Source organism: Mytilus trossulus, chromosome 14 (genome assembly GCF_036588685.1).
Source record: "Mytilus trossulus isolate FHL-02 chromosome 14, PNRI_Mtr1.1.1.hap1, whole genome shotgun sequence".
Classification (NCBI taxonomy): domain Eukaryota; kingdom Metazoa; phylum Mollusca; class Bivalvia; order Mytilida; family Mytilidae; genus Mytilus; species Mytilus trossulus.
The window spans coordinates 36,347,999-36,370,750 of NC_086386.1; the positions used below are offsets into that span (position 1 = coordinate 36,347,999).

Here is a 22,752-nt window from a genome sequence, read left to right on the forward strand (position 1 = left end):
AAACGAATGTATAAACAAAAGGAAACGCATCAACTGTAAGGTTAATTTGAGGCAGAAATTACCTGTGAATGGGGACGAAGTCTATGATTGATGTTTTGTTTTAAATTAAAAATGTCAAAAAGAGAAACGGAAATACTGTAACGTTTCCGATTTTGGTTCTGTTGTTAGGGATTTTAGTTGTGCCGTTATTTAAGTTATGACGTCATATTCAATGTAAACAAAGAAACGCTGTCATCAGGTAACGTTTTTTTAAATAACTAACATTTTTAAATGAATTAGTATTAGTTCCTTCCTTAGACTGATAAATATGTACATTTTATTCAAAGTCTCATGTAAACAAGACCGGAAACGGAAGTAGATTTCTGCAACGATCCGGAAATGCAAAAACGCGACAAAAAAAAATTGAACGATTGTCAATGAAAAATTCGGGAAATTTTTCGATTTTTTTATTTTAATGAATTTTCTACTGTCATTCTAGATAAAAGTTCATCTTTTCTCAACTAAAAGAAATTGTTGATTGCACGGTACTTACCTTTTATATATTTTGTTCTGTTCTTGAAGTTGTTTCAAACGTTCATCAAATATTTCTAACTTTTTTATCATAGTATTCAATTTTTCAGAGAGCACGTGGACGTTTTTAATTTTTCCATTTACTGCACTGTCTGTTTCGTGAATATTGTCGTCGTTTAGTACACCTGCACCAAGTTTAACAATCCTGTGACGCAGAACTTCCATGTCATTATCATGCTCCTTGATTGTCTTTTCATATTCGGTTATACGACTGGAAAGAAACGTCACTTATGTTTAAAATTTATGTAAATTGAGCCTTGAAAAATTGGATCACATTTCGTAGGATATTGCACTTACTAGTCTAGTAAACAATGGATTTACGTCAATGGGATCGCATTGCAACGATACCTATACTTTGATTTTTTCTTATATCAATTATGACAATTCGGTCAAGTACTAATACTCACATATGGTATTGCATAATCTGTTTGAAGGAAATGTGAAAAATCATATCTGCATCTTGCTGGAAAGTTATTGTGAAATCTGAATATTTTAAAAATCTAAATTCATTAGTTCTTTAAAGCTTATTGAAACATTTTCAATATCTATTTAATAATAGGATTCATTTATCATATTGTGAATGCATACCTTTCAAAATCTTGCATCAATTTTCTGATATTTTTCACAGAATGAGTTATTTCTGTAGTTTCTGGTAGTTCTTCTGATTTGTTTGTGCTAATGCTCCTCAAACTCAGTCTGCTGTTAGATGGTCTGTAATCGGTTTGTAGTTTGTTTAACTCCTCTGCAACCTTTTTCAAAACATCGCTACCGTTTGAAGAACCAACACCTTCACTTAATTTTCTGAATAATAAAAAGAAATCCATCGAAATAAATCAAAAAGGTTATTTCTATTTAAGTATAATTTGAATAAAAAACCAATCATATTAGTTTCAGAATCCGTTTTTGGCGAGATTATGGCTTGTTCGATGTACATTTAAATATGTTACTTGACTGAGTGTCTTAATCATGACGCCTATCATAACATCAGGATAAAATATACGGATTGCAATACATTTAGGCATTAAACACTTTTAAATATGCTTTGAATCAACATTTTTTTCTTTTCTTGACATGTTTCCATCGCAGAAATCACTAGCCTATCGGTACTGAGATTACAAGTTTGAAACCCTCTCTGGCAAAGTGGGTTCTACACCAAACGTAAGTGACAAGGAATATCTGACAGAGGCCGATGGTACTCTAGTTCCTACCCCAAAAATATCTGGCTGCTATGATTTCAAAATAATTCTTATATTTCTTTACCTTTCCGCTTCTTCAAGTCTTTTAGAATTACTAACTAGTAATGCTTTGGCCGTTGCTATTTTTGCTTTGATTGGAGCAGATTTAGATCTTGGACTGTCGGAATCTGTTGTCTTTGATACATGTCTAACATCTGGAAAGTTTCTGTTCGAATAAACGTCTTTCCATAGCGAATCAACTTCCGAAGATATGTCAGCAAAACTAGCCTTCCAGACTTGTAAATCATTATTATCTCTGTGTAAAACAACATAAATATATTGTGACAAATTTTGGTTGATATATATCTACTTTGAAGAATCATTCTTTTATTCTATTTTAAAAAGTACTATTGTTAATCTAAATCGTGTTATGAACTAAGAGCTTATTAAGAAATCATTTAAACGGAAAGTAGACTTGTCTTCATTAATTTGAGAGTTAATATTTTCTAGCTGTTAACAGTCTTTAACTAGCTTCTAGCTAAACAAATACTGTACTGGGATATTTGCTCCTATAAATACATGCATAATACTAATAATGTCGAAACACCGTTGGTCACAACTGTCGGTTTCTGGACGATAGTTTTAAATTTTAAGTTGCACAAGACGTTATACCAATAATATATGATTATATATCTATATAACTATCGTGTGTTCGAAGTACTTTTCATAAATTAACAATATTAGAAAAGCTACAATCAAACATAGGAAAGTCAGAGGAGTGTCAATAAATGTCATTTGTGTATGAAGAAGCTTGAACCTTGGTTTCGTAGATTGTTTCTCGGGTTGTCAACGGGAACAGAAAGATAGTTTCCCGATATAGATAACATTAGCTTTCCCTGGCAATACTTTCCGAATTGTGGGTGCTCAATGCTTTTTAACATCGTGCTCTTTGTCGTTTTGTTTGATCAGAGCGTCACTGATGATGAGTTTTTTGAAGACAAAACGCACGTCTAGCCAATACAAAAATAAGCCTGATATATAAATGATGAGTTTACAATATTTACGACATGTAGCGCTAACCTAGACAATTCAGACTTTGTTTTCTGTAGCATTTGAATTTCCTCTCCTAAATTAACAATCCTTGGGAGTAAATCATCATAAGTATCCTTGTCTCTGATTTTATTCATATTGGACGCTTCTGACCGTGTCCGGTGTATTTTATTGCGTTTGTTGACAGTGGTACACACACGAAGTATTTCCGACGATAAATTGTCCAGTACTTGACGATGTCTTGTGTCCTCCGTCTCTTTGTGGTGACTAAATAGGAAACATGCACTAAGATGTTATATTATCTACTACAAAGACTATCATATTAGCATAAATTACAAATTCAAAATTCTATTTGTAAGAGATTTATCAAAATCTTGCAGCAAACCAAGAATTAAGGTGGTATCTGACACTACAAGGAGATAACTTTGTAAAGTCAGCTTAACGTTTTTTTAAATTAGGTTGTGTTGTGAAAGGAATATTAAGCTTCTCAATGATCAAAATTGGTGTTTGTCAAATTGCTATATAACCAGTGTAACTTTTCTGACAAAACGGTTGGTTCAAAATATTTTAAATTTTATATTTTTGTCAACGTACTTACTTTGACAAAATTTTGTGAAAATTAAACGAGCCAAATTAATTTTAGTGAAAGTGTTGGGTACCACCTTCATAAGAACACATTCATGTTTAACACATTTAAGGAATTTAAAATTAGTATATAAATTCTAATGTAAGAAAACGTTTTATAGAGAAAACGAAATAAATAACCCCAAACCAATAGAAATTTCGAACAATAAGAAAATTTTAAATGAAAGCAACGACAAGGGGTACAATCAAAATCATGTGATAGATATACACACACCGGAAGTTACAGCCGAACTCGCCGCTTGAAAGGTAAGTAGTTGCATTTTCTTGTTTATATCAATTAAATTTTGATTAATAAGTTGGCACACCGAATGTCGAATAGTATGTAGTTTTAAAATACACAATTGTTTTTCAACGGCTAGAAAGCGTGCAGTTATTGCAAACACTTCGACACAGTTCCAAATTTTCGACGGATAACTGTGTCGAAGTGTTAACATTAACTGCACGCTTTCCAGCAAGGATAATTTTGTATTTCAAAACTAGATAGTATCCGACATTCGGTGCACTACCTTATATATCAAATTTTATTGATATAAACAAGTAAATACGACTACTTACCTTTCAAGCGGTCTGCTCGACTGTTACTTCCGGTGTGTGTATATCCATCACGTGATTTTGATTGTACCCCTTGAACGAAAAAAACTTGACTTACACTTCCATGTTCTTCTTAATATTTAGTTCCAATGTCTGAAGTTTTACTACCATATCTCGCTTCTCATGTTCATGACTGAAAGTAAAATAAAGGGACATTCAATTTAATTTCGTATGTGATGTTTTCACAGATTTTTAAAAAGATCGAAGAAAACGCAAGATTTTTTTAATCCTCAAAGCAGAATTGCATAAAACAAAAAAACAAAAAACAAAAAAAAAACAAAAAAAAAAACAAAAAAAAAACAACCGCTACGAATGTCTCCGATTGATAAACGTGAATACCATAACAAAAATACTTTAATGTCACAATCACGTCTTGTATAAAATCTATAGAAAACTTTTTGCATACATTTTAATATTTTATGATATGAATTATTAATGTTAACATAAACAGTATCTGATTAAACAAATTTTGTTATATGAAATATAAATTGAAAAACCACACACAGCTTTAACTTACATTTCTGCCATTTTTTCTACTGTTTTTCCTTTTGCTCTTTGAGCAATAGAATGAGTGCTTCGTAATCTGCAGAATATATAAAGCTTATTTATCAGTGCTTTGTTTATTAGTGACAAAAACAAGGTTTACAAACATTTCTTTAAAATGTGATATGATTTCTCATATGCCTATGATAATAGAAGCTTCCAATAGAATTGATTTATAAAAAAAAGGGCTTTTGAAATTTTTACAAGAATGTTGTTGATTCTTAAAATAGTCAATTCGAATCTAAACATAAGGAGATAATGTTCATAAATTATATATAAAAATAAGAAAATGTGGTAAGATTGATAATATAAAGAGACAACTTTTCACCAGAGACAAATTACATGGAAGGAATAACTATATGAACCCGTACGACTTTCAACAATGAGCAAAACCTAATATGTGAAACCAGATATGCAAGCCCCAAATTTAAAACAATTCAATCGAGATTACAAACGGCCTAAATAAAGTCCCAAACGATGAACGAACGCTTGTGGTAAACAACAACAAACAAGAACGTGTCCTCAGTACACGGATGCCCCACTCGCACTATCATTTTCTATGTTCAGTGGACCATGACATTGGGATAAAACTCTAATTTGGCATTAACATTAGAAAGATCATATCACAGGGAACATATGTACTAAGTTTGAAGTTGATTGGACTTCAACTTCATCAAAAACCACCTTGACCAAAAACTTTAACATGAAGCGGGACTGACGGACGAACGGACGCACAGACCAGAAAACATAATGCCCCTCTACTATCGTAGGTGGGGCATAACAACAAACACTGAATCACATGCTCTTGTCTAGCCTGGGAAATAACACACTATTATAAAAGAAATCAGCTAAAAATATAATAAAACTCATGATCATCAAGATTTATACGCACATACAACCCCCAGTATTGGACAGTAGTTAAGGCACAACACAGGAGAAAAACTATAAACGATTAAAAAAAAAAAGAATAGAAGAGACAGCAATATCATGCAACCACTCAATTACACATATATAGTGTGAAGGGGTTTAAACTTATTTGCTGGCGCAAAAATCTCCCCTGACCTGAGATATTGTCGTAACCATACAACATAAAAACACACTTTAAAAATCAGTTGAAAAGTGCTTAACCATCTGTATTCAGATCGATACAAAGCAGAAAACATCTAACATAAACACACCGGACGTGGCAGGGTATTTATATATCCATACAACAAAAAGACACTATATGTCGGCTTAACAGCACCCCAACAATAACACAAGCCAAAGACATATACATTCGTAATGCAGTGATCAACTTACGTTTATTTAATTTTGCACTACTAACCTGTCAAGTTCCTGTTCCTTTTTACCTAAAGCTGATTGTAATCTCTCCACTTCTACTTGTAAACTAAAAACAAATTCAAAATCATCTGTTAACGCTTTTTAAAATCAGATAGAGAATACATCTTTGGCTACGTGTATGAATTATATATTCATGACAAATAAAAGCCAATTAAACATTTATTTATACATTTTACTCCCCATTGCATTACTAGTATATAATTCATGTACACGCTGTTCACTTGAAGTTTTCATTTGCGTCCTGATGGTATTTCAATACACACCTTACGAATCTAATATCTGTCCTTTTTCTGTTAAATAATGCAAATAAAATAAATCTATCGCATACCAACCTTTGTAAGTATTCTTCTTGCGTTAATTTCCTTTTATGAAACTCGTCCTCGAAAATTTTCAATTTGGCCACTAGGGTTCTAACATCTTTTAATTCTTCACCTTTGGGAAGTTTATGACTTGTTTTTGTCTGAGGTTTTGTAGTCTTTGCAGTTTGTTTTGATGTGTCACTTTGAGGTATATTTTGTCCATGTTTGGTTTTATCAATGTCTAATTGATCAAATAGTCTAGTAATTGTTTTATTAAGTCCCAGCAATTCTTCTGAGGAAGCACTTCCACTATTCCCTCGACCATTGCTGTAAATCATGAAATGATAGTTTTGAAACAACACGTACATTCAAAGTGAGCAACTGTGCCAATTAGTGTAAGATGGAGTCGCTGAACTTCAAAATTATTAATCTTAATATCTTCAACTCAGTATTTTAACTTTATTGCCAAATCGCATGACTTTGTTAACTGCTTTGTAAAATCATTAACACCACAAGCGCTAGCACATGACACATTCCTTTGCATCCACACAACAATAACAACTTTCTAACATCTTTCTTGCAAAGATGTTTAAAATTTTAAAACATGTGTCTTCATATGGAAAATAAAAGACAGCAATCGTTATAAATTACCGATGTGCAAAATTTTAAAAATCCGTTTTGAATATACTCACCAAGGCAAACTTCTAAAAATTATAAACTCAGTTTGTGCGTGTGTGTTTTCCATTTTAATGAATGACATTGTCAGTTTTAATTCGACTAATGAGTTTGAATATCCCGTTGATGTCTAATTTTTAAGAGTATTTTGTTTCCATGTTTATTATTATGTTAATCGTTGACTTATTGAAGGTGGTCCCGGGTTCACATGGGTTTAGGTCTTCCATCTCTAAAGACTTGGAGGTCATTCAAAATCATCTAATTTCTAAATTCAATTATAGTTTGGTCCGAGTTTTATGGCATTTTTATAATATTTCACTAGTCATGTAAGCATTTCATTCATTTTCCAAGCACTTTAAATATATCTATCACCTCCAAATCTTATCCTAAGTAGTCCACTTTTACTCGGGGCTACATTTAGTCCACTGACACGAGTAGGCTGCCAGATGAAGCTTTGCTTTGTCATTTTTTCGATCATTTGGTTTTGTTTCAAGTAAAGCATAGTGGCTTTTCAGCAGATGTCATTTCCACGAAAGAACTGGTTGCTGACAAAGTCATGGAAATGATCATATTTCAAATACATGTAGTTGGTTGATTTCTAAAAGCGAACTTTTATGGTTAACTTAGTAAATAACTCATAATACATATTTTACATTATACCGTATTTGTAGTATCACAAGTCATTCAAATAAATAAAGCAACACATTAAAAAACTTCACAGATTGAAGTCCTGCAGAGATCTTACATATTAATCAATAATTCTATCAGTTATTCATCTATAATTGATATAGGATTATTATGAACATTTCGACTTTGATATTTACACAGGTATCCTAGATTTAATAACATTGGACTAACTATACTCTACAAGTGTTTTTAATAACTCACACTTCAATATCTGGTGTTTTATGACTGTTTTTATATGTGGCTTGGTCAGACTGTATCACTGGGCGTTTTATGGCAGGTGCTACAGGTAGTCCGTGACCTTTAGCTTTTTGTCTATCCTGAGCATGTTGAAGAGTTACCGTCCTGGCCCTGTTTCCAGATTTGTCTTCTATCTTTTTGTCCAATCGTTGAGGATTCTGAGTGTCACGTTTTATAGCTTTCATAGTACAAGTATGATCAACAACCTGAAATGTATTGAGTTAGTTATTTCTGATCTTTGAAACAATACCTGATAATAACTCATTCCATATAAGATGGTGCCACCTAGATCGATTCGGAGTTACAGATGCTTATCAATTATATAGGCAAATACACCAGTATATCTACAGACTTACAATTTCGTTCATGTCTTTTTCACTATTTTTTTTTCAATTAATGATGAATTATTGTGCTACTCTAAGTATCTTATTCGTTATATAATAAAAGGCATGTTTCTCTTTTTCGTAAATATTGGTAGCCAAACAGTGCAGGCATTTGTGTTCTTTTTTGTGCGTGATTAGGTTCAAAACGAAGGACGAAAGTTACCAGAGGAATATTCAAACTTTTTTAATCGAAAATAAATTGACATAGAACACTAAATAGTCAAGCACATGAACTCCATCAAAAACTAATGGTGATCGCAGGTGTTTCCGAAGAGTTAGCAAAACGCGTACATGCTTCACATGTGGCAACCGTCGTGTTGCTGATGTTAGAACGAAGTCTAATTCGATGAGTCACTTCCATACAATAGGACGGGATTGTAGTTACCAGTAACGAGTTATTAGGAGCATAATTGTCCGGTATCAACTTTGAAATGGATAGGCTGATGGGAAGTTTTTATGCACGTAAAACTTGTTTACTTACATTACATTCCAATCACATTTTCAACCTGCACCAAATCAAGTCTCTAGCTGCTTCATGTTTATTGGTCGTTGTTGCTTTAACTTTAATTTATATAAAACAGATGAGATATATGGTACTATTGACAATAGCACAACTATCGACAAAAGACCACCGATCAAAGATGTTAACAACTACAGACCATGTAACCGTACGGTCGTCAAAAAGGACCAAAGGCAGTGACAAATAGTCAGCTGCTTTGTTTGTTAAGTGTTGGTGATTAAGTTAATTTAATTTGGTGAACTAGGAGGTTTGTTTGGCCGTTCCTGTCATATTAGAAATAAGAAGATGTGGTAAGATTGCCAATGAGACAACTCTCCACAAGAGATCAAATGATAAAGAAGTAAACCACTATAGGTCATCGTAAGGTCTTCAATAATGAGCAAAACTCCTACCTCATAGTCAGCTATAATATTCGTGTGTATCACAAAGCAGCAATACAAGTATTTGAACAACAACGAGTCAGTCATCGGTTACATTACTTGACAAGAATGATGTATAAATAGTGCCCCCCCCCCCAAAAAAAAAAAAAAAAACACACCAAAAAACAAACCCAAACCCAAAATCCCAAACAAACAAACAAACAAAACCATAGTACACAATGGATAGAAATATCGACGAATATGCACAGCGAAAGCCTGAGTGAAATAGTAAAAATATTGATACCTTTTTTAAACGGGAAGTCTAACCTTAGCACATCTTTGTTGTATGATCATAAAAACATCAAGAGTGACGAACCATCAATGAATTGATAAGAAGAGCTACAGAACATCTAAGCACCCCATTCCTCTAACCGGGATTGGCGGAAACGATTATCAAAATTATTCAGCTATTACTGAAAATTGAGAAATTTTTATTTTTAATTCCGCTTTTATCGCAACGGTCGATAAATTGTCAATTAACACTGTACGAATGTACTGCAAAACACCAGGTGCAAATTGAAACATGAAACTGATGGTCCTTTTTTCTGTTGGATGGCGATAATGGTTTGTAACGAGAACCAATTATTTTTTGAATAACATTACGGGAAAATGTTTTGTTTTCTGTTACACGTGATAATTTCTATAACAACATGATTTGACAAATGAATGGAAAACAACTACTGTATGTAACAGCTCAGTTTACAAATTATAATGTATTATAAAGAATATTTATCAGCATTAAATTGGGGGTAACATGTTGGCATAAGAGAGATAAACAATAGAGATAATGAAAGGAGAGTCAGTTTCATTCCACATAACTTCTCGTTAGAACATGAACATAAACGAAGCTGAGTTTTAACTTCCTTCCCTATTTTCCTATCACAGGACAGAGCTGGATAAATTTACACGTTCATTTTGTTTCACATTAAGTTGTTGTTTGACTTTTGAACCATAGTTTAGAAACCTGGTGTTTTGTCACCTTTCATTGTTGTACGTCAAACATTTCAAATATATGTGTTATATATTTTGGTACTGAATGCACTTATAACGATTGCTATATGTATGAGCCACAACCTTTTTAATTTATAAGTTATTATAATATGATAAAAATACAAAAAAAAAATGAACCGAAGGAAGATTTCGTTGTTTGTAAATGAATGGCTATTATCTATTTTGAATTTATTGAACCATAAAACTATTTTTTGACTCTTCACATTGAATAATCCGCGAAGCGGATTATGTAAAATGTGAAGAGTCAAAAATTAGTTTTATGGTTCCATAAAATCAAAATATATTATTGCCATTCATTATAAATAAATTTCTATCAAAAATAAGGCTCAAAGAACATTTTTTATTATTTATATTAACAATAACAACATACACACATGTTGGCGTATGAATACACAACGTCAGAGTGGGCGTGTCGCCATCAAAATTGACAACATTGAAAATAAAACTAATAATTTTAACCAATCAGAAGACAGTAAATAAACCAAATTTATTTATTTACTTTTGTTTAAACAAAATTATCTTACCTGAAGAAAATTAACAACAATATACATATGTAATACGTTTTGTGCTTGTACTCACATCTAAGATATCAGCTTTGATTAGCTCAAACTTTGCCTTGACATTTTTATAAGCACCTTCGTTCTTTAAGCTTTGTTCTAATCTTTTTAAAGATGGTTTAAGGTCATTTGCCTGTCCTGCCTTAGTCTATAATGAAGTATTATTCAGAATAAGCTATGTTACCGTCAGTAATATGTATGATAATGTTATTTAGAATCAATAAAGTTGTACAATGTATTCAGTAAATTATTAATGGGGCTATGAACTGATTTTCTTATTCGATACAAACTGGCACTCACAATTCTACATATCTATAACGTAGGATTTGAATACTAGTAGTTGCATTTCGTGATGAAGATACATTTATTAATTACAATTATTTCCAAAATATATTACTCTATTCTGACCACTGTCTATTCATTTTTTATAGTATGGTCACAGTCAACTGCCCTGCAAGGACATGCCTTCTTTTTTTAACTCAGTTTTCTTTGTCTCTGTATCAGTTTTTGATATAAACAATAAATATTAAAAAGAAGATGTGGCATGATGAGAAAACTGTCCACAAGAGACCAAAACAACAGACATTAACAACTACAGGTCACCGTACGGTCTTCAACAATGAGCAAAGCCCATACCGCATAGTCAGTATGTTCTGTCTTCTAATTATTAGGTGACGTCATCGAGATTTAGGATCTGTTATATTTAATAAGCAAAATTTTATATATAAATACCTTTGAAATACAATTCTTGAAATGATTATATGAGTCTGATATAACTTTAGAGTTGAGTGTACGTTTCTCTGTAAGTAAATTTTCCAGTGATTGTTGCAATGTGGTCAGCCTTTGTGTATTAACTGTCATCTGAAATTAAAAACAAAACCCTGGTTAACTAAATAAAAATCAAACCACAAAAAAACATAATTACTCACACACGATCTAATACATACCCTATGTTCGATGCCCAGGGATACTGCAGTATTTGCTCCAGTCTGTTACTATGCACAATCTAAACTAATGATCCGAAATTTTGCAAGCATGTTTTGTATATAACACAGACTAGATGCTGTTTTATTGCACCCGTATAATTGAATCTCATCTACTTTTAATCATTTTAATTGCATTTAGTAATACAGGTTCTTTCATTCGGAATATATTTATGCTGTGAAAAGGTCAGAAGGATGCATATTTTGTGAAAATCAATAAACAAATTAAATTTTGTTATACCAGTCTTCAAACAATTTTTTTATAAATCGAATAGATTAATACTAAAATGGGCACGTTCTATCTGTGGTGACTTCACTATAGCAACGGCCTTCATCAAGGGTACACAAGGGGGCAGGTTATAGTCTATGTCTTCTTGGTAACCGGAAGTGTACCAAGGAGTTAAATTACAGTTTATTGATATTGACTGTCATGAAACTTTAATTTTAAGGAACCTAGACTGACTGAATGAGTCTCTGCATGTCTTAATGTGTTTATCTTATTTTAGAGAATTGTGTGTTGTGGGAAGATCACATATTGTGTATACCGGTATTAAATTATAAGTGATTACTCTGAGCTTGACATTTCGTTAGAAGCCATCTGATTATCTTCGTTGGGTTGTTGTCTCTTTAAAGTGTACCTTGATCCCTTTTTGTTCATAGTATGTAAGCACGTTTTAAACTGTACTAGATCTAAATTCACAACATGCACCGTTACAATATGAAACAATTCAAACATAAAAAATCAACGGCCTACTTCACAGCAAGACAATAAACTAAAAGCGAACATAATAGACAACAACCAAGTTCGATAAACACAAAATCGTTTATCGTCTACTTCTGATTGACTATCATCGTTTATCAAGACTGTGCTCGCAAATGATGTTAAGGGAGAGCCGAAAATTGAGTCCCTGAAATTTTCTCACAAGAACGGGAATCGAACCAGGAACCGTTGAGTTTGTAACCCGATGCCGATGCGGTAACCACTTCACCACGGCTCTCCTGCACTAGTGACCGCAAATACTATGTATACAGATCTTGTATTATTTTAATTTTAGTTTCTTGTGTACAATTTGGAAATTAGTATGGCGTTCATTATCACTGAACTAGTATATATTTGTTTAGGAGCCAGCTGAAGGACGCCTCCGTGTGCGGGAATTTCTCGTTACATTGAGGACCTGTTGGTGACCTTCTGCTGTTGTTTTTTCTATGGTCGGGTTGTTGTTTCTTTGATAATTCCCCATTTCCATTCTCAGTTTTAGATTCTGTAAATTCACTCTAACCCCGTATGAAATTAGTAGAGGTACAGTACTATGAAGCATTTGGATCAAAAGGGTTGACTCAACAAAACACCAACCAAAATAGACAGATTTGGTTCCATTAAACGCATTCTGATATTTTATATGTAACTGTCAAATAGTGTATTAGTCCATTAAAAAGATCAATACTTGCACATTTTTTTTCTCCCATTTAGTCAAGGATGCTTGACAATTTCAATAATTTAGTTTCAACCATATCTAATTTCTTGAAAGTGCACAAATAACAATTTATTTATATAATAGAAATATAGGGATACGCAAACAGGAAAACAATTATAAATCAGTCTCCCTTTAGCATGTGACTGAAAGTTGGGACGGAAATATCAGGGTTAATACTATGCAATTTCTCTGCGAAAAAATATATTCAAAGCAACACATATTCACATTAAATATAATGATATTTCACAGCTATAAAATACGCTATTGAAGATGAATTCAAGTGTAATAATAATAGTTATGTTGATTGATTTTCAAATTATACAAAAACAGTAAAAGTAACAACATATAGTAATTGTGTACCCCATATGGTATCAGCATCGCGGGTTATCTTTAGAGTTCTTTATTATCTATCTATTTGATCCGTAAAAAATGGAAAGGTTATCACACTATTTATAATTCATTAAAGACATTAATAAAACCGAATTTGGGTAAAAAGACTCTTAACACAAAAAAATGTATTTACTGACCTCTTTTTGTTAACTGAACATGCATATACATTCAATGTGTTTGATCCATTTGTGAAATTTTATTGAGGCTGCATCAAAGAATAAATGAACTTCACAAACATAGCAACACTATACTCACAAACTGGATTCGAATCCATAAATGGCCCGCAGACAAGGAAGAATAAATTTGCAATCTAGCTTTAGTTATCTGTAAATCAACGAACGTTGTCAAAGCAGAGACCAAACAGAGTTCAATTTACAAGCTATCTTCAATACAACGTTAGAGATACACAGATTAGTGGCTCATAAAACTTTAATCCAGAGTGGAAACGTCAGATATATGGCGGGAATATTACCGCCTGGAATTCTACGATATGTTATTCAGTTACTCTGTCACGTCAACATGTCGATAAACACATCAATAATGAATAAGAAATTGATCACTTTACAGTAATCAACTGCGGTTGCAATTGATTGGTTCTGCTCTTGGCGTTAGGTAAATATCACCTATACTATAGAAAAGCTAAATCAGTAATTCTGTAGGCTTTATATATAGAATCCGTACAGGTCCAGTTTTGTTTTACAAGTGCGAAAGGCTAATAAGTCAAAGTGTGAAACGTTCAAAGCACTTCATGGTAAAATGGATATTCAGATATTGATTACTATTTAAATATACTTTTCTTTTTGTATAAGCAACTGCATGCCATCCATAATCCCACTGCACGGTCTGTTCACCTTAGTAATATTTAAAGGTCAAACGTGTAAACTTCATTCAAACTAGTGATACATAAACATAAATTTGAATTATACAATGAATGATATAAATATAAGAAATTTGCTTGTATGAACAAAATTATTAAAAATTATATTGTGACCTTGATTTTGTCCTCTTTTTGATCTGTCCTAATTCAACAACGTCCTGAATATAAGAAAACAAATCGATTACATAAATTATTTAGTACAACATTTATGACCAAAGAACAGAATCTCTAACCATTTAAATAGAGAAAAGTTTTTTGTAAATAAGCATCTCAAGGGAACAACAGAGCGATGTTCGTCATTGTGAAATAAAAACTAAACTGAAAACTATAAAACTTATACATGTTGATTGATATTAAACTAATGTGCGATCATATATCGGACAATTTGTTACTGAAATAGGTTCAGTATATTCATGAATAATTGTAATATTTTGTGCAATAATAAGTATTACATTTTTCAAAAATAACAAACTCCAAGTTAAATTAAAAAAGGGGCAGTCATAGTCCAAATAATTATGACGTCTTGGAAGGCTATTTAAAATTTGTGCTTTTACGAAAAAGAAAGAAAATATAATAGCCTTTCAAGATGTCATAATTATTTGGACTAGGGCAGTCCTTAAAAACTCACAAAATCAAACGTAAGACTTTATCTCTACATAACTTTATCTCATCAACTAATGGAACGAATAGACGTTATGATTAACAACGTTTTACTTATAAATAGTTACGCGTATCTCGAAACTGCATATAACAAATATAAGTATCATACCTTTTAACTTACTTGTAGATGTACAAATTCAGAAGCTAAATAATGTTTAGGCATAAAACATTATTACATAATATTAAATAATTTACCAGTTCACAGTTTATACATTTATAGTATTTAACAAAGTTGCTACCTAACGTCAATTGTTTACGTACAAGAAATAATGGACCACACAACAATTAGCACAATAGTTTCCATTTATCTTTATTAGAATTATGACAATTTTTTGCAGTTTTTTTTAACATTTTTTTGTTTATGTAGAATATTACCGGCTTGTAAAAAAGTGGAGAAAGATACAGCTCGTGACTAAAAAAGAAAAAGACATGCAAATACTGTTTGTGAAAAAGACAAACAGACAAATGCAAATGGCGTAAGACTTGTTATAGTTTTTCTTATCTTGTACGCTTTTGCATAATTTTTATATTCATGTATAAATGACTATTGTTCTAAAACTCTCTTGTAGGTTTGTGTGACTGTCTGAACAAAAAACTAACATGTTACACATATAAGTTAATAAAAAATTATGTACGTGTGCGTCTAGTTCCATTTTAAAAATAATTCAATATTTCCAGCTTGTTCATGTTTTTTGGTTTCGCGTTTCCTTTCTTTTAAACATAAGTTAAGGTACAATGTATCGGTAATTTTTACCTTTCTGTCGAATTATAGGAATTTTAATGTCGTCAAATCCTCGCGATTTATCGTATCAATCTAATGGAAGCGAAATTATTCATTTGAGATCTCTGGTTATATATAATTGAATAATTTATATTAAACTTCTATACGTAATTTAAAATCAGTAGTCAAGACTACATTTCACCGAATATCATACAGTAGTTACTATCATCAAGCTCTTCCTCTCGTACAGATTTATAGTTAGTTTATTTTATATAATTCATTTTTCAACAACAAAACAAATAATATCTATTTACTAAGCTTTCATGTAATAGATAATATGTAGTTCAAATCAAATAAAAACGTACTTTATTCAGTTCAAAGAGGAAATATGTAGGTAAATAAATAATAATTTATTCCGTATTCAAATGGCGATAACAAAGCATTAGCAGTGTTTAAAAGTGTTGGTAATTTGAAAGTTGTCTATTATTAAAGTTTTATACTTATCAGTATGCTTACATGTCACCTACAATACCATTATAAAATCCTATAAGATTGCAAAATTGGTCGGTAGATATAAATATTGACCAAGTCAATAGTATTGATTCCTAAGGTCTTCAAAATATCATCACAAAAATGCTTTACCTGTTCATGAATTGAACGAACTAACATAAAGATATTAAATAAGCAATGAAGTAAAAATATCTGTTGAAGTGAATCAAAGCATGTCGAACGGAAAATGATAGATGCAGAAAACTGTTATTGATGTTGCATATTTATGTATCTTTACATGAATGACAAAAGAGTAGAACATTAAACAAATCAACCAAATGAGCTCTCGTAACATCAGAAGATTCAAATGGGATAGTGCCAAAATTGTAAATAAAAAAACATTTTTGAAAAGTTTTGAAAGTCACCAGCTTAAACAGAACAGTTAATCAAATTCATTGCATAAGAAGACACTTTGTGCATAATCATGCTGCTTTGATTACAATGATAAATTATTATATATTTGGACATCTTAATCCACAATATTGACTTTTTCTGTTATGAAGATAGTGTCTCTGTAGTATTTTTTCTGTCACACAGATTTTCTGAGAGGACTCAAATATGGCTGTGTCGTACCTTGATATATTTTATAAATATTATGTTGTAAAAAAAGGACCAAAGACGAAACAACAATATGCCGAGGTAAGTGAATCTACTTTTATTGATCAAGAAACCCCTTCTCGTAAAATTAATAATTCAATCTCACTTTAATATTGTTTTTGCTAAACTTTACCAGTTTTTTATCCGTGTAATTCATATACGTTGTTGATCGCGAACACGAACACATACACACCCGTTCTGGGGTAAAAATTTCCGGGACTGAATTTTCGGCTCTCCCTTGACACCATTCGCGAGAATAGTCTCGAGAAAATATGATAGTCCCTTCGAAGGTGACGATAAATGGCTGAATCGTGTTAAGAGAGAGCCATATCACTTGCACGTAAAAAACACCCTTGTAGATTTGAAAAAGAGCAAGTTAATGCCGCTATAAGGCAGCAATCGAGTTCGCAAAGTGAAAAGGAATTAATATAAGTTGAAATAACTTGATTCCCAATCCACTATAAACAAATATATTGAAACTAACACATACATAAAAATGCTTATTCTTAGTTGCATGATTCCCTTTTATCAGGAGTTACTGGCTTTGAATTGGCTGTCCAGTAACTGCGAGTACTCCTAGATCTTTACTAAGTGTATTTTAGTTGTTGGGCTGTACAAGTACCCAGCCACGTTCACTATGGTTTTGTTAGATGTATTTCTATTTGTGTTAAGCCTTTTTCAAAATATTTCTATTTTTATACATCTGAGGAGTTAAGCCTTTGTCAACAGATTGTTTTAGTACATTGTACTGTTACACCACTGTCCCAGGGTAGGAGAGGGTTGCCTTAATTAGAATAAGATTAAAACCACCACATTATGTATGTAGATGCCACAAGTCAGGAACCTGTAATTCAGTTTTTGTCGTTTGTTGCTATGTTACATATTTGTGTTTCGTTATTTCGTACTTGAATTAGGCCGTTAATTTCCTCGTTTGAATTATTCTACACTTGTCATATCGGGGCCTTTTGTAGCTGACAATGCAGTATTGGTTTTAGTACCTGCTGAAGACCGTACGGTTACCTATAGTTGTTAAAGTCTATGTCATTTTAGTCTCTTGTGAAAGATTGTTTCATTGGCCGTCATACCACATATTCTTTTCTATATGTACATTTTTCAGTAGTGAATTTTCCATTAAAATAGTAATACAAAGACTTCTGCAGATGTCAACATGCAGTTATCATTTAGCAGTTTGTATATGTGGTAGTGTGCGATAATTATTATAGACTGAAATTCAGTCTTGCCTGTTGTTAAATAAAAAAAGCGGTTACATCACATTATAATCATTTATATGGTCTATACGAATTAATTGACTTGATGGAGTATATATATTATAAAAAAAATGATGCTTGCTGTTTCACATACCATTTGAAAGTATTTACTAAAAAAAAAACCCGTCAACGTCCCCACCAAAAAAGGGGTGCATGGGAATTCGTTCGTTGCAGAAGGGGAAAACATTACCACTTTACATGGAGGGCAAATGTATGGTTATGACATGCAGATGTAGTCACACACTATCACGTAATGACGGCATCCTTACCTGGAGTAATTTATGGAGAGTTAGAGGTCTACGTAAATTCATCAGCACTATTTTAACCCTTAGAAACCATGGTACAAATATGGCTTGTTACCAGGCCTACATTTTAATCCCTAACTAACATATTCTCTTTGATAAGATGGAGTCACTCTCTTCAATCGATTAACCCGCTGTACTGAATCAATCTATACTGAAGTAAACTTGGTCTCATCCTGAATATCCATGAAATATTTGCCACTGGATGTTTAGCAAACAACAACCAATCAAAAATATTTGTCACAATTTTGTGTTTCATGCTGTTATTAGTGATAATGTATTAATAAACCGAGTCCATGAAGTCGATCAAAATAAATCAAGCCAAAGCAATTTTTTTTTCAATGGTTTAAACATATGTTTTTAACCACGCTAGTTGAAGTCTCGTTACTTTCAACAATGGTCTAATTAATACCACCATAGCACGTTCAACGTTATACAATTTGAAAAACATATTAACTTAAGAATATGCCAAATGATATATTAAGAATTTATATTTTATTGAAGAGAAACAGATAATTATATACCAATAGTAAGAGAAGCGTTAAATGTATTAATAAACTATTTATGAGAATTTATGAAATGCAAGGTCATTAGGTCTAAATGAAAGAATTTATGAAATGCAAGGTCATTAGGTCTAAATGAAATATTAGTCCAATTAAATTTTCGAAATAACAGTTGAAAAATGTGTGCGACCTATCTAGGTATATATTATAAATATTATGATAGAAGACAAAAGGAGAATACTAGTAATCATGAGGTAAGAGTACTTACCTTTATAATATATATCATGTTCAATTCGGATTACTTGCTCTTTATCTCGAACTGTCCGTATATCGTACAAGTTTGTTGAAAACAAACACTTAGCTGGCAAAAATCTTGTAGATAATGCTTAGCTCTCTTGGGATGAATATTTTCTTAGGGAGTAGTCGACAGTCGTATACAACCATTATATCTCTCTAATAAGAGATTGTGTTTTGCCTACGTGGCATTTATTAGGATTGGTTTTGAAATCAGTTCCTGTTTGTTGGTTTCTGTTTTTTTAGTTACACAAGGCATATACTGTAGAACCCAGTATATCAAACTACGATACTATGATTGAGCTTACAGTTTTGCGTCTACTTCACAAATGGTGTCGATCAAAGCTACTTGGATAAGTGAAGTCATTTATTTAATTTCATGACGAATATCTTGATATTATCTATTTTTCATTTCGTCTTTAATCGAAATAAGTAAAATGGAAAATCCTAAAATTAATTTGATAAGTTCATTTTATTCGGATGATTTTTAAATTAATAGTACAGTCAAACAAGATGCACGCGAATCAAAAACATATGACCTCCTTTCTTGGTCTCTTTGATTTCGAGTAAAACTTTTTAAGTTTTCGTTCATCTTTGTGAATGTTGGAAGCACTCGTCTAGTACGTACAACTTCTCAATAACTACTCAAACGAAAGGTTTTATCAGACGATCAAAATATTACCATTGATTAACACCCCTATTCACATTATTTATATTTAACTATTTATCTGATGATTAACCATGTCCAAAAACAAACCTGTAGTATTTTACTTATTAATGTCGTTTGAATTAATTTTCATTTAATCTTTTTATTTGGATTTATTTTACATCAGATATTTTTATACGTCTGATGGTGTATTTCTCTACATTGTTGGTGATAGCGAGGTTTTCGAACTTGACTGGATAATTGTACACTTTTATATAAAAGTATTTTCAATATAATATTAAAACCTGACATATGACACAAATTAGCACAAATTACCATTTGCATAGAATAATTACTTTAGATTTGATGTTTAATATACGAACTGCAATGTCAATGATTAAAAATAAACACGGAGAATTAAGTATTGTGTAAAATATTAAATGAAATAAATGCATAAGTAAAGGTTTTATAATATAGAGTATTGACTCAAAGCTCGAAATTAATTTGGGTTTTCTAAGGTAAATAATTGAGTTATAGAATGGTATTCAGAATTTGCCGTAATCGAGTTGCATAATTGTCATAGCATATTACCGCTCATGCAAAGTTTATCGATATGCATTTGTAATCATTTTGGTACACTGAATGACTTTCTGTGAGATGGCACAATTCACATACAATTTGTATATGCGCAACATTAAAGGCAAAGGCTATTGTAGCATTCTACTTGAAATATGGAAGGCAAAGATGCGAAATTTACAAAAAGATATATATAAATTATTTCGACCAAAGCTATTCCTTATTCCAAAATATACTTCGCTTGTCTTCAATTTAATTCCCAACTTTACCTATTTTCTGTAAGCATATGTGAAAATATATTCAAGTTGTTCATGGCTAATACTTTTTAAACAATTTAAAGTCGTGATATTGATTAAACAATTAATTCATTTAAGTATTATAGATTCTTATATTTCATGCATATTATGAGTTACGGATTTTGTCGAATGCTTAGTTCGTAACTGCGTGTGTTACATTTTAATGTTGTGTCGTAGTTCCCCTCTTGTATTTGATGCGTTTCCCTAAGTTTTTGTTTGTGACCCGGATTTGTTTTTTTCTATCGATTTATGAGTTTTGAACATCGGTATACTACTGTTGCCTTTATTTATACATCACTATATAACAAACTATGGTCCACTGGTATATGACATGGACGGTTGATAAACCAAAAACTAGCTTAAATTATACAACAAATTATCAAAACTTATGCTTGAATTGACACATTTGACCCAAACAGTTCGTATAGGTACTGTCAAAGTCATAAGGGATATCGCCTTTAATTTTAGAAGAGGTGGAAGAAACAAAACGTACGTGTCAAGAAACTTCCAGTCCCATTGCAAACAAAAACAATGGCGTCGAAAAGACAAAACACTACTTTTACATACAAAACAAAACACTGAACAACACGACCACCATCAGCAAAGGTAATAGGTCTAAAACTCCAACATATTTGTTAAAAATATGCGAGTAAATGTAATTTTTGGTAGGTCCTTGGATAACAAAAATCCGTACAAATCATAATTTGTACAACATTACAACTTGTACACAACAGATACATATCAATGATATAAACATAAATGACGCTTTTTAAGTGTTTTTCAGAAAAAAAAGCTCCGTAAAACAAATATCATGTAAAGTCACAATTCATTAATATTCTATTCTATTTCTATTTTTAAAATTTTCTTATTCAACTGGCAAAAACATGAATTACTTATGTGGAGGTTATTATAAGAGTAAAACAACTAAGTGTGTAATCCTGCCACATATTCATCTGCATGTTCCCTGTGAAGAACATTGCCAATAGTTGCCGTTTGTTATATATATTAATGTTGGAGAATAGGGAGTTTTTGTTTCAGTTTGATTTATTTACCAACAACGAATGAGAGATTGGCGTATTGTATAAACCGTTGTTATTGAAGACTTTTTTGAACAATCTAACTGTTGTTTGGATTTTCATCATTAATTTGATACAATTTAAACATATATTCCACTCTTCTCTATTTGTTTATTGTCATTTTTTCTCTTTTTTAAAACTTATATCAGAATTTCAGAAACAAGCTAGGTGTAATACTCGTAATCATCAGAATACATGTGAATAAAAAAGTTCCATGTAAAGTATCATCTCTTTTCGATGGATGCATCATGTTCTGTTTGTAAGACATGCTTAAAACAACGTGATTCAAAACAGTGATGGGATGCAATGCTTAAGTAAATAGTATGATTGTACACATAAACATATACATGTAATTGTGTTGCAAAATATAGGGTAAAACATTACCAAAAACAGCGAATTCTAAAAACCAGAATAAATAAACTATAGCGATATAAAAACATACCCCCAAAAAAACAAAACATTGTCACAATGACTACGTATCTATGCCTGTATTGGTTGGTGTATAACTAATAGAATTTATAAAGCCATTACGGATATATCGCAAATATACGATCAATGTATCACTTGTATTTGATTCCCTTAAAGTTTATAATTCATCTACATTAAGGTGGTACCTAACACTACAGGGAGATAACTCAGTAAAATCAGCTAAACGTTTCAATTAGTACGTTGTGTTGTTAAGGGAATATTAAGCTTCTCAATGATCAAAATAAGTGTTTGTCAATCTGCTATATAACCAGTGTAATTTTTCTGATAAAACGGTTGGTTCAAATATTTTGAAATTTTTATATTTTTTTCAAAGGGTTAAAGTAAATACTTTGTCAAAATTTTATGAA

At 31.7% G+C, this 22,752-nt stretch overlaps 2 protein-coding genes across 5 annotated transcripts in view; one reads left to right on the forward strand and one right to left on the reverse strand.

The window, feature by feature from the left end:
* LOC134696069 (myosin heavy chain, striated muscle-like) overlaps positions 1 to 22,752 on the reverse strand; it is a 41,242-nt gene that overhangs the window by 9,443 nt on the left and 9,047 nt on the right. For 2 of the 4 annotated variants that reach the window (XM_063557652.1, XM_063557650.1), the window contains exons 3-13: positions 11,436 to 11,564; positions 10,726 to 10,851; positions 7,778 to 8,019; positions 6,248 to 6,541; positions 5,899 to 5,961; positions 4,549 to 4,614; positions 4,090 to 4,164; positions 2,826 to 3,062; positions 1,831 to 2,061; positions 1,159 to 1,371; positions 533 to 781 (exon numbers count right to left, since the gene is read on the reverse strand). In XM_063557652.1, the coding sequence (XP_063413722.1) occupies positions 533 to 781; positions 1,159 to 1,371; positions 1,831 to 2,061; positions 2,826 to 3,062; positions 4,090 to 4,164; positions 4,549 to 4,614; positions 5,899 to 5,961; positions 6,248 to 6,541; positions 7,778 to 8,019; positions 10,726 to 10,851; positions 11,436 to 11,564 (1,925 nt within the window). Of the gene's footprint in view, positions 1 to 532; positions 782 to 1,158; positions 1,372 to 1,830; positions 2,062 to 2,825; positions 3,063 to 4,089; positions 4,165 to 4,548; positions 4,615 to 5,898; positions 5,962 to 6,247; positions 6,542 to 7,777; positions 8,020 to 10,725; positions 10,852 to 11,435; positions 11,565 to 13,806; positions 14,066 to 22,752 lie in introns of those variants that run through there. The other 2 variants (XM_063557651.1, XM_063557653.1) reach the window with 2 other exon arrangements.
* The window catches only part of LOC134696072 (centrosomal protein of 83 kDa-like), a 54,389-nt gene continuing 48,522 nt past the window's right edge, over positions 16,886 to 22,752 (forward strand). The window contains exon 1 of the mRNA XM_063557656.1: positions 16,886 to 16,997. Coding sequence (XP_063413726.1) covers positions 16,917 to 16,997 — 81 coding nt within the window. The 5' untranslated portion in view covers positions 16,886 to 16,916. The remainder of the gene's footprint in view (positions 16,998 to 22,752) is intronic.